Raw genomic sequence first — 13728 nt, forward strand, 5'->3', positions numbered from 1 at the left:
GAAGTAAGTCAGAAAAAGACAAATAGCATACGATATCACATATATGTGGAATCTAAAATATGACACAAATGAACCTATTCATGAAACAGAAACAGACTCACAGACTTGGAGAACAGACTTGTGGTTGCCAAGGGGGAGGGAGAAGGGGTTGAATTAACTGAGAGTTTGGAAATAGTTGATGCAAACTAGTATATATAGAGATAGATAAACAAGGTCCTACTATGTAGCACAGGATACTATAATCAATTTCCTGCGATAAACCATAATGGAAATGAATATGAAAAAGAATATATATACACATATAACACAATCACTTTGCTGTACAGCAGAAATTAATACAATATTTAAATAATCTATACTTCAAATAAAATTTAAAAAATGGTTATGGGGACAGGAAGCAGATGGACTATTTGAGTTCTATAATCTCTGAGAATCTTGAAACTTTAAAAATTATTCTGATAGGGCTGGTTACATAGCCTTATGTTACTCCAATAGGGTGAAAGAGGAGATGACTGACCATTCCAAAGAGAAGAACATTAAAAACAAGACAAATACAGAGGCTAGATAACTCAAAGCCCAACAGGCAGAAGAAAGTCACCGTGTCTTTCACACAATCAATAAAGCAAAGAAGAATCATAGAGAGAGTAGTGATGTCCTGGGCAAGCCTAGACACGTGGATTTACCCTGTGAATATAAACAGGTTAGAAGTTTGAATGAAAATGTGGACAGCTTAATCACCACAAAAGGTGCATCGGTGGTTAGGCATGTGCAGAAAAAAAAAATTTTTTTTTTTTAAGGTTTGCTCTTCTGTTTGCTATTTAAGCTTGAAATCAAATGTTAAGAATGTCAGCACTGACACTGTTTAGATCATGCGAAAGAAAGTAAGATGATAACAACAATTCCTTTGTAGAAATAAAAACAGAAGATGCTGGTATTAAAAAGGGCATTAATACTACTAGCGTTTGACCAGAGAAGGCAATGGCACCCCACTCCAGTACTCTTGCCTGGAAAATCCCATGGACGGAGGAGCCTGGTGGGCTGCAGTCCATGGGGTCGCTGAGAGTCAGACACGACTGAGCGACTTCACTTTCACTTTTCACTTTCATGCATTGGAGAAGGAAATGGCAACCCACTCCAGTCTTCTTGCCTGGAGAATCCCAGGGACCGGGGAGCCTGGTGGGCGGCCGTCTATGGGGTCTCACAGAGTTGGACACAACTGAAGTGACTTAGCAGCAGCAGCAGTGACTGACCATTAGAAACCTATTTTCCCATACTTCTTAATCCATTTTGTGGGAGGGTGGGATGCAGAGGTGGTAAGATCATTTTAATCAAGATATTTCTCCCGAATAAGTTTAGTTTTATTCAAGATTTTAGTAATTCCAAGTAATATGGCACTGGTTTCATTACAATTAGGTTTTAGCTGACAGACCATGTAATAGATAGAATGGTATCACAAGGAAGGTCAATCCAGGCCTTCACTAATAAGTTCCTTCATTAAACAGCTCTTTTGGATAATATGAATTTACAGAACGCAGTAAACTAAAGTGTCCAATGTGGTGTTAGGGGCTAGGATTCATCTGAGGAGCTAAAGGAAAAGAAAGTCAAGTTCAACTTGAAACTTCAGGGCAAAAAATGATACCTCTTCAGAAAAGAAAATTTCTGAAATTAAAAAATAATACTTGAAGCAACTAACAGTTCTTAGATTATTGGATGTAAAAGTTTTCAGCTCACATCTAGAACTGAAGTGACACTTTAAAAGATTAAATCAGTAGAAGCACATTGCTGATAAAAGGCCAGAAAAATTCCATTTAAAAAAGAGCAAAAAATTTTAACAGGATTTGATATTTCAGAGCCATTTTTAGAAATCTCTTGATTAAAGTCTTCGACACTAAAACTTCAGAAATGAAACTTACTGCTAATCCATGTTATATAACTTTGAGTCCAGTCTATCCTTCTTCTATCAAAGAAAAGGACCTAAATGTAACCAAAATCTAAAAAAAAATTTCTTTAGGAAGAAAACATTGTATGTGTGCATGCATGTATGTGTGTGTATGTATTAAAGATAAACATACCTGCTTCATCATAGGATACAGTCAATTTTTCTAGCATTTCTCGGTCAATTGATAGAATCTGCTGTTCAAGGATGGTCTGGTAAGACAATACACTATTTTCTTTGTCTTTCTCGTAGTCTTGAAGATGCTGCTTAAGGGCCTCTGGGAGTCGAGATTTTACATATTCAGCTGCTGTCTGCAAATAAAACAAATAGAGAGCCCCATTAGTATTTCTCATCTTAGGTTTTTCACTTCCCTTAGGTGCTGTAGTGAGAAGTCAAGAGTACTATGGAACCAGCTCTTTACACAAACACGTCCTTGTCACTGCTGTTGTCCCACTGTCAGACACGACCGAGTGACTGCACTTTCACTTTTCACTTCCATGCATTGGAGAAGGAAATGGCAACCCACTCCAGTGTTCTTGCCTGGAGAATCCCAGGGACGGCGGAGCCTGGTGGGCTGCCGTCTATGGGGTCACACAGAGTCAGACACAACTGAAGTGACTTAGCAGTAGCAGTACCAAGTTAAGGTGCCAAATACACAAAATCACAGACTTTTAAGAGTTTTCCATCAGGTTTAAAGGTATAAAAGATGCAGACTGGCATTTAAGGAGTGAGACCTCAGAGTTTCAACTATTCCACTGAACCTGGAAGGTCCAGTGATAGTAATTCTACTGGAGATAATCTGACTCACCCTTATCTAGAATTCAGAAGCTATTAACTCATCTGAGCAGGAAGCCCTACCATGCTGTGGCATTCACATCTCTGCTTTGTTTTCTTGTTCTCTGCTCATTAATGCTTAGGCAGGAACTCTTGTAAAGCAAATAAAAAGGAAAGCCCTCTGCTAGGGTTAATAATGGAATAATAGGATAAACAGAAAATGAAGAGATCTAAAACAATGATGCCTCCATCTGAACAAAGAACTATTTACCACTAAAATATCTTGGCCTTTATATATAAAATATATTTTCTATTATATATAAATAATACATACATATATTATTCCAAATTGTTTTTTCCTGCTTCTGGACTATCTGCATAATAAACTCTCAATTAGTGACACCCAAAATTGCACACAATGACTTTCAACCAAGTAAGTGAGCTTCCCTTAAAAGGTAGGAAGGAAGACATCTGAAAAAGACCTTCCCAAAGATTCTGATACATTCTTCTGCTGGACTAAGGCCATAGCACACTTTTCTCCCTTCCAGCTGAGAATCACAGTTAAAGTTAAGTAGAACTTCAAGGGAGAAATTAAGTAATAGAGCAGCATGTATGACTCAGAAGAACTGAGTTCTTAAATTCTTAAAACACATCTCTTGAGAATGCCAAGAGTTTTGGCATCTTCTTACAGTGCAGTCCTACATCATACGTAGTTGGTAAAATAAATGACGGCATATATATATATATATTATTTACAATTATATTCACAACTACTAGAAAACTAAAATAAGAGAAATTGTTAAACAGTATTGCCTCTGGGGTATGGGCCCAGAATAAGGTGAAGACACACTTACGTATTTTTTTTTTAATTCCCATAATTAAAAACATTACCTTTAAAATATAATTTTTTGGGGTAACTTTTGTAGTTTTCCTTCTAAAGGCCAGCACAATTTAGGATTAAAAAAAAAAAAAACTTGCCAAAAGAACAACTGACTCTCAGGAAAAACCCACTGGGAAGTGGTAGGAAAAGCTTTATTTCAGTCTTCAGAGCAGCCAAATATAGCACACAACACTTCATTTCCAGATTTATATTTAGATCCTCTAAGTTGGTTGCTGATGAAATGACAACTTTAAAATATCACCAAACACCACTCATTTTCTCTGCCAGCCAGCTAGCTAGTGCAGAACAAATACAATTATTCCATAAAATGTAAATGGACTCAGCACATTAGTACAACATATTTAATTCTAAAGTTTAATAACAATTTTCTCCCGACAATGGAAAATGAAGAAACACACTGCAGAATAACTATTTCAAAATTCACACTACCTTGCTATTCAGTGTAACACGTGTCTTTGATTTTTTTCCCTTGGAAATATCTATGAGGTACAGGAAATAATTCCATAATGCACACTGAAAAAGTATTGGTGTACTCAGTTTTACTGAAAGCAAACCACACATTTTCTTCCCATTGTGTCCACTGATATACTCTTCTAATTAAAATTGAAATGTAGGTCTTGGAACGGAGCCAATATTTTTTACTAACGTGGAGTTAAATTTTGTCATTTCATTTCTAAAGCAGTATTATTTCATGGACAATCAGCCCTCTATATCTACAGGTTCCAAATCTGTGGATTCAATCAGCTGCAGGTGGAAAACATATGGAAAGAAACCTGCCCCACCAGTCTGGGTGAGTGCCCTCAGCCAGGACCAGGGCCCCTCCAGTGTGGCCCACAAACTTGCCAGCCCAACTAGGCACCCTTGACGGGCACCACCGGCATAGCCCCACAGTGGCTCTCACCCTAGGGGTCATACCAGAACATTTGCAACCGTGGCAACCAAGCCTTACAGCCAGCCCCAGCACCAGCACAGCCACAGCAAGAGGACTGTTGTCTTATACCATATACGATAATGAACTCAAAATGGATTATAGACTTTAAGGCCTGAGACCATAAAACCCCTAGGAGAAAACACAGTCAGTATGGTCTCTGACACTGATCTTAGCAATATTTTTTTGGCTCTGTCTCCTCAGACCAGGGAAACAAAAGCACAAATAAACAAATGTAAAACTACATCAAACTAGAAAGCTTTTGCACAGCAAAGGAAACTATCAACAAAACAAAAAGACAACCTACTGAACAGGAGAAGATATTTGTAAATGGTGGATCTGATAAGGGGTTATTATCCAAATTATATAAAGAAGTCATACAATTCAATTTTTTTAAATCCATTTAAAAAATGGGCAGAGAACCTGAGTGGACATTTCTCCAAAAAAAGACACACAAATGGCTGGCTAAAAGACATATGAAAAGATGCTCAAAGTCACTAATCATCATGAAAATGCAAATCAAAATCACAACGAGCTATCACTTCACACCTGTCAGAATGGCTGTCATCAAAAAAACAACAAATAACAACTGCTGGTGAGGATATGGAGAAAAGGCAACCCTTGAGCATTACTGGCTGAAGTGTAAGTTGGTGTACCCACTATAGAAAACAACATGAAGGGTCCTTTAAAATTAAAAATAGAAGCACTAGGCTTCCTGATGGTTCAGTGGTTAAGAATCCACCTTGCAATGCAGGGGACATGGGTTCCATCCCTGGTCCATGAAGATACCACATGCTGCACGGCAATTAAGTCTATGCGCTGCAACTACTGAAGCCTGAATGCCTAGGGTCCATGCTCCACAACCAGCGGAGGCGCTGCAATGAGAAGCCTGTGCACGACTAGAGAGCAGCCCCGTCTCACTGCAATTAGAGAAAAGCTTGTACACGACAGTGGACACCCAGCGCAGCCAAAGATAAAACAATAAATTACTTAAAAAATACTATCAAAAAACTACCAAACAATCTAGAAATTCCACTTCTGAGGATTTAACCAAGGGGAGAAAAAACCCAGTAACTCAAAAACAGCCCTATGTTCAGTGTAGTACTACTTACTATAGCCAAGACATGGAAGCAACCTAAAAAGGTCTGTTGGATCACAGACAAATTCCACACAACCACAGAGACAGTTCCAGCAGCCTATCTTGTGTATTTGTGTGTGTGTTAGTCACCCAGCTGTGTCCGACTCTTTGTAACCCCATCCACTGTAGCCTGCCAAGCTCCTCTGTCCATGGGATCAAACCTAGGTAGGTCATCTGCATTGCAGGCAGATTCCTTACCATCTGAGCCACCAGGGAAGCATGGCCAAGACATGGAAGTAAACCAGAAGTTCACTGATAGAAGAAAGGATGAAAGAAGATGTAGTATATATGTGCAAAGGAATATAACTCAGTCGTGAAAAAGAACAAAACTTTGCCAATTGCAGCAAAATGGTATTATGCTAAGTGAAATAAATTAGGCAGAGAAAGATGAATACTATGTGATCTCATTTACATGTGGAATCTAAAAAACAAATGAACAAATCAAAGAAGAGAAAAACAAACTCATGGATATAGAGAGGTGGAAGGGACAGAGTGGGAGGTTAGGTGAAATAGGTAAAGGGGATTAAGAGGTGCAAACTTCAAGGTATAAAACAAATAAATCACAGAGATGTACTATAGAGCATAAGGAATATATAGGCATTCCTTACTTTACTGTGCTGCCATTTGTTGCCTTTTTTTTTTTAAACAAATTGAAGGTTTGTGGCAGCCCTACACTGTAAGATAGTGGTCAGCAATTTTTAGCAATACAGTATTTTTAAATTACTTTGCCAACAAAGGTCCATTTAGTCAAAGCTATAGTTTTTCCAGTAGTCATGTATCAGTGTGAGAGTTGGACCATAAAGAAGGCTGAGCACGGAAGAACTGATGCTTTTGAACTGTGGTGTTGGAGAAGACTCTTGAGAGTCCCTTGGACTACAAGGTGATCAAACCAGTCAGCCCTAAAGGAAATCAATACTGAATATTCATCTGAAGGACTGATGCTAAAGCTGAAGCTCCAATACTTTGGCCACCTGATGCAAAAAGCCAACTCATTAGAAAAGACCTTGATGCTGGGAAAGATTGAAGGCAGGAGGAGAAAGGGATGACAGAAGAGATGGTTGGACGGCATCACCAACTCAATCAATGGACATGAGTTTGAGCAAGCTCCAGGAGATGGTGGAGGACAGGGAAGCCTGGGTGCTGCAGTCCATGGGGTCACAAAGAGTCAGACACGACTGAGCAGTCGAACAACAACATCTTTTTAATAAAGGGTATGTACATTGTACTTTTTTAGACATAATGCTACTGTACACTTAATAGACTATAATAACTTTTATATGCACTCAGAAACCAGAAAAAATTGTATGGTTCACTTTAGTGCAATATTAGCTTTATTTCAGTGGTCTGGAACCAAACCTGCAATATCTCAGAGCATGACTGTAGTGGATAACACTAATAATTTTGTGTGGTGACAGATGGTTACTGGAATTACTGTGGGGATCATTTTGTAATACATTTAATTACCAAATGACTATGTTGGACACCTGAAACTAACATAATGTTGTGTGTTAACTATACTTCAATTTTTAAAAGTTAAAAAAAATTTCAGAAAATTCAATAAAGCAAAATTTGAATCTGCCATGCCAGGAACTGTTTACACAGGATTTACACTGTATCTAACAACTATTTACATAGCATTTACATTGTATTAGGTATTATAAGTGATCTACAGATGATTTAAAACACATGCATAAGTTATAGGTAAATACTACACCTTTTTATATGCAGCTTGAGTGACTTGGATTTTGGCATCTAAGAGGGTCCTGGAACTAATCCTCTGTGGACACTCAGGGACTACTATAGAGAGTTCTTTCCACTGGGAAAGATTTTTAAGAAGAACAAAAAGAAATAACTCTAGCAAAATATTAGCTTCTTTCAAGATATTTCAAGAAATCACCTTTATACTGAGTTGATTCTCTAAGTGTATTCAAATGTCAGTTAAAACCTTACATTCTAGCAAAAACCTATGCTAAAAAGTAGGCTGGCTGTCATAAAAATACCACACGATCTCACGTGTGAAAAATAAAAACACAAAACCAAACTCACAGATACAGAGAACAGATTGGTGGTTGCCAGAGGTGAGCAAAATGGGTGAAAGTAGTCAAAAGATACCAAACTTCCACTTATAAAATAAGTCCTGGTGACTATAGTTAATAATGCTGTATTGCGTTGTTGAAAGTTGATAAGAAAACAGATTTTAAACGTTTTCATCAAAAGAAAAATATGCATAATGACGTGTGATTAACTAGACCCTACTGTGGTGATCGTTTCACAATATGCATAAATACTGAATCATTATGTTGTACACATGAAACTAATAAGTCAATTATATTTCAATAAAAAACAGGTGTTCATATTATTAACTGAGACTGTAATTATTGCACAAGTAATAGTACAAAGAGCAGCTTAAATTTTAAACTTTCACCAGAGTTCTAAAAGTGAAGTAAAAAACAAAATTAAAAAATAGGATTACTTATCTATTCTTTCATCATTGGTAAGTGCTACTAGAAATTTAAGTCCTAAACTGAATATTCTCATTAACTATTCCAGAAATAGTACTTTGTTACAATCTTGAGTCTTGCATTTACTTTATGCTTTTCTCAGCAATTTAGGTTGCTAACATTCTGTGTCTTCACAATAACTTTAAGTGAAAGTAGGCAGAATATGAGCTTCCCTGATAGCTTAGCTGGTAAAGAATCCGCCTGTAATGCAGGAGACCACAGTTTGATTCCTAGATTGGGAAGTTTCCCTGGGGAAGGGACAGGCTACCCGCTCCAGTATTCTTGGGCTTCCCTGGTGGCTCAGACAGTAAAGAAACCGCCTGCAATGTGGGAGACCTGGGTTTGACCCCTGGGTTGTTGGGAAGATCCCACGAAGGAGGGCATGGCAACTCACTCCAGTATTCTTGCCTGCAGAATCCCCACGGACGGGCTACAGTCTATGGGGTTGCCAAGAGTCAGACAAGACTGAGTGACTAAGCATAGCACACAGGTAGATTATGGATTTGGCTAATCCTTCACATCCTTCAAAGTAGGCTCAAATGTTATAAATTCTGTTAGTGAACCCATCTAATAGCAGCCAATAGTCTTTCAAGTATTTATAGAGGTACAGGTATTTTAGCTCCCCAGTCTGGCTGACATAAAGACTGTATCTCACACATCCTTGTATTCCCCCAGCACCAAGTTCAGTGCTCTCTACCACAGAAGCTTAATACCTTTACCATATCCAAGAATCAGGGACTTTGAGATCGCTTTCAGAGAAAACTTCCAGACAATTCATCATTCTTTGTTTGCAATCAGAACTTTCTTTCGCGACTCAAGAAAGGTGTGGTCTTCTACTGGCAAACGGAACTACACTTAGTCTTTAATTATTATTGGAGCCATTATTTTCGGAAGTAAACAACTTAACTCCACAACATCATCCACATGCCAACATGGTCAGTTACGTACTTCATATACCAAGCTGCATATGAAGCTCTATTTAACAACGTCCTCTCCATAGCTGTTTGATCTTCTCCATTCTTGCCTTTATTTCTTCATTTGGGAATGAATTCAATTCTGCTAGGGGCTCTCTGAGCAGTCACGTAGAGTGCCTCAGGATAGTGTTCCTGAGTGAAGAGTTGCCTTGCAGGGTGTTAATGCAGCCTGGACATTCAGGTTTTGCTTATCTGAACTACTGAGTAGGTTCCCAAACATACCCCAGGAAGTGGCAGAGAAACCTCAGGGCAGAAAGTGGATGATACAGGTTCACGGGTTCTTGCGATTATAAATGGGAAGATGCTGGAATAAAAAGATGGGCTAAAAGTTTTGAGGCCATGCACAAAAGGTGCCTAAAACCCCTTCTTACGGAATTTGCATATATTTTTATTACCCATGCCAACTTCATTCTGGAAGACAGTAAAAGGCTGGAGTAAACCCTGTAAAAAGACTCAATGAATGAAAAAGATAAAAGAAGCAGAACAATTAAGGATCTAAATTCTGGAAACCTACTAGGTAGAATGCTCATACTGGTCATTATGCAAAAACACTACTAACTCTAACAGTTGTATGTTCTTTAAGAAATAATCAGTGTCTATGAAATCACTTTGCAGGGGATGGAAAGGAGTGTACAAAAAAAAAAAAACAAAACTAGTGTATTTTAAAAGCTGCTAAATGCTTCACAGTTCATCTTAAAAAGAAAACCTGTCAGCCAGCCAATTCTAATTAACTGAGTGTCTGCTGAGTGAGGCACATTAGATTTGACACTGCTGGGAGAACAAACCTCTGCCACAAACCTGCAGTTTTAACATGTAAACAACACACAGGTGAAACACTAGAAAAACGTTTTCTAGAAACACTAGAAAAACCAATACAAAAATAGATGTGAATCTTGAGATAAATTACCATTTGTTTAACATATGAGCTATGGTAAGTGCTGAGCAGCCTTTAGGGAGAGAAATTAAAGAGGGCACAAGAAGAAGAATCAGGAAATCATGCTGATGGAGGATCAGTTTAAGGATCAGTTTCAAGGTTAAAAACTCTTGCTGGAGAAAAGAAAAACAATCTATAATGTAGAGAATGTGACTTCATGGGGAAAAATAATAAAAGAAGTTGATGAAACTAGGGGTATGAGACAGCTGGCAGGTGAAGTTTTAACCCACTGTTAAACCAGGGAGTTTTGATTTGTAGAGGTTAGTAAGAAGAAATAGCCGAAACATCAAAAAGAGTGAATAAATTACCAAATCTTGTTTGAGGAAGAATGTGCTTGAAATTGAGTTTAGAATGCATTGAAACAGAAAAACGATTAAAGCAAGGAGACAAAAAGCCTGAAGTAAAAGAAGACTAGCCTTCTACACTGTGATTGGAATATAAATCAGACAATCTTTTTGGGAAAGCAAATGAAAAAGTGGAACCAAAACTTTAAAGTAGTTTACACTTTTAACTTAGTAATTGTCCTTCCAAGAATTTAAGAAAAAGTTAAAGATGAGCATAAAGAGTTGTATAGCAAACATGTTTATCAAAGTATTATTCAAGCTAATGAAAGTTTGTCTAGAAATTGGTTGATTACATTATGGGATAGCTGAGAAATGGAATACAATGCAGCTATTATTAAAAATCATGTTATGAAAAAATACTAATAATGTGAGAAAATGTTCATAATGAAAAACAGATTACAAAGCAGTTTGCTTACTACACATATGAGGGGGAAATGGCTGAATTACATTAACATGTATCATTAGTTATATCAGACTAAAGAGTTTGGTTGATATTTCTCTATGCAGTTTTCTTCATTTTCCAAATTTTCTAAAATAAAAAACAGAAAAATGATTATTTTCTGTGTGCCAAGCACTGTGCTGAATGCTTCACATATGTTTGCTTATTTCATCCTTATAAAAACCCTTACTGGGGTTTTCTACCTTCTATAAGGGTTATCTACCCTTATAGATGAGGAAACAGACTCAGAGAGGTTAAATTTATCCTTGGTATACAGTGAGTGGTGGACTGGAGCAGGAATCAACAAACACTTTTGAACCAGGAAAGAAAAAAAAATCATATTTTACAAAGAAGACAATGCCTATTGTGGTTGCACTCTTTGCAGGGTAAAGCAGCCCCAGGCTAGGCAAAAGCCCTTGAGAAGAGAATGAGAGCACAGAAGCAAAGCTTGGTGACTCATTGAAAAGAAAAACCCATAAAATGGTCTCAATATTGCAAAACTGGAAGCTAAAGATGATGGAGATGCTATAGAACATAGTGGGAAAACAGAGTACAGTGAACATTAAATTTACTTTGAACATTTAACTGTAAGCCTGAAAATAGTCCACCTCTGTGTTTTACAGAATATCTACTACTCCCTAAAAAAGAAAAACCTCCAGGAGGAAAAGTATTAGACTTATTTTAGAAAACTCCAAAGAAAAATATCAGACTGATGATTTTGGTTACCAGTTTCAGAGAGGCAAAAGCTATTTTCGAGAAGATATTAAGTGATATCGAATTAAATTCTAATACAGCCTCCATTAGAGAAAGATCATGAGTAAATTAGAACTATGTTCAAATCACTTTTACAATTTTTCTCTAGGAATCTGCAAAAAACAAGTTACTATTCATTTTAACTTTAATAGATATAAAATAAAAATAGGCCTCTGATGTCCGTAACTATGGAAATATGCCTTACAATTTTTATTTAATATTGCATATTTCATAGATGCGGGAAACTTCTTGCCACCTTCTTTTAAATCAAATGTTCTATTTTATGACCAAGTCTAAGACCCTATCAGAGAAGTCAATGGCAACCCACTCCAGTACTCTTGCCTGGAAAATCCCATGGATGGAGGAGCCTGGAAGGCTGCAGTCCATGGCGTCACTGAATCAGACACGACTGAGCGACTTCACTTTCACTTTTTACTTTCATGCATTGGAGAAGGAAATGGCAATCCACTCCAGTGTTCTTGCCTGGAGAATCCCAAGGATGGCGGAGCCCGGTGGGCTGCCGTCTATCGGGTCGCACAGAGTCGGACACGACTGAAGCAACTTAGCAGCAAGCAGCAGCAGCTAAGACCCTATATACAAAATCCAATTTTACATTAAAAAAATTAGGTATGATATTTAAAGGAAATGTAGTGTTCAAACTCAATTCTCACTTAGAAGATATTTTCAAAGCCAAGGAATGGATTTTATCATTAAGTGTGTAATGAGTTGTGTTGTAAATGAGGATCCTGATGTAAAGACCCAATTTTAAGCAACTTTGAAAAACCAACAGATGAGATTCTAAGATTACAAAACCTGGAAACTCATTTTAAGAAGAAATAGCCACTTTTGCTTCAAGGATGGTCCAACTGTGCTTTGCCAAGATAAAAAAATAAAAAGAAAGAGAAGTTCTGGAATTTTACTATCTTTCAAATTATCTGATTTTATAAATTACCCTTCCTCTTTCATTTTATTTAAAGTATGTATGTATACACACACACACACACACACACATATACACACTGTAATTTGGCAGAGACACATCCTCAAGCTCCACTGAAATGAATGGGACCAATAATTGATGGCGGTGCCTTTTCAGTTTATATGCCTGCCTTGGAACACACCCTGCTACTGCTTCTGATAGTGTCAATCATGGATGGACACAGGCTTTTAAGACTGGATCAAAAGGAGACTAAAGCAAAGGGGCTGACCCTTGGATCCATGCTAAGGGTAAAATGCACACTAATCCCCCACACAATAAGGTGCTATCTCTGGCTCTGAGCGCATCTGAGCAGTTGATCCTCTGGGGAGAGGAAGGCTTTGACACTGAGGATGACACACAAGTGAGGTATCAACACACAAGTGGGGGATCAATTCTGTAAATGCTGAGTAGAAAAGAGCTAAATTTTAGAACAGTAACTCAGGGATGATGGCTACATATTCAGCAGATAAAGGAGATGCTTCAAAATTCATGCCACAGGAAGAGAGAGAGAGAAGGGAGTAATATTTTTATTTGCAGACAAGGTTGCCCTGCCCTTGAAGGGAGATGAACATACATGTGCTGAGTTGGCAGCAGCCAGCACAGACCACAGGTGAATTTACTTAGGTCCACCTTGACATCCATCTTTCTTGGGGGAACATATCATTAACTCTTGACAACAGCTCTTTGGCTGCAGGCAGTTCAAAACAACGTCAGAGAGAGTGTCCTTGCCCACCAGAAGAGGACAGAAGGCAAGGGACTTGTTCCTGTCTCTCACCTGCCAAGAGCATCATTTCTTGCCATTTTTAGTCTTTGCCACTTCTAACCTGGAGGGGTTATTTAAATAAGAAAAGTATCTTTCACAGGACCATCTTGCATTTCTGAATTCATAATTATGCCTCAAGGAGGCAAATTTGATTCCTTCTAGACACACAGCATCAGGAAAAAGTCTCAGGCTTAAACCTGAAGTATGTAAAGGTTACCCTATGCTTGTTATGGAGATTTGCAATTGTCCTGGAAAACCACAGCTGTGGACCTGCAAATGTTAGTCAGTCAGGTGGCAAAATGACCACAGAGGGTAACTTAGTATGTTAGGGACATGGAGTCATATAATCTAACCTACTTAATAT

General features: G+C 37.9%; 1 protein-coding gene across 1 annotated transcript in view; it reads right to left on the reverse strand.

Moving 5' to 3' along the window:
- Nucleotides 1-13728, reverse strand: part of PPM1L (protein phosphatase, Mg2+/Mn2+ dependent 1L) — a 332089-nt gene that overhangs the window by 96905 nt on the left and 221456 nt on the right. The window contains exon 2 of the mRNA XM_069561184.1: nt 2073-2247. Within this exon, the coding sequence (XP_069417285.1) occupies nt 2073-2247 (175 nt within the window). The remainder of the gene's footprint in view (nt 1-2072; nt 2248-13728) is intronic.

This window comes from Ovis canadensis, chromosome 1 (assembly GCF_042477335.2).
Source record: "Ovis canadensis isolate MfBH-ARS-UI-01 breed Bighorn chromosome 1, ARS-UI_OviCan_v2, whole genome shotgun sequence".
Taxonomy (NCBI): domain Eukaryota; kingdom Metazoa; phylum Chordata; class Mammalia; order Artiodactyla; family Bovidae; genus Ovis; species Ovis canadensis.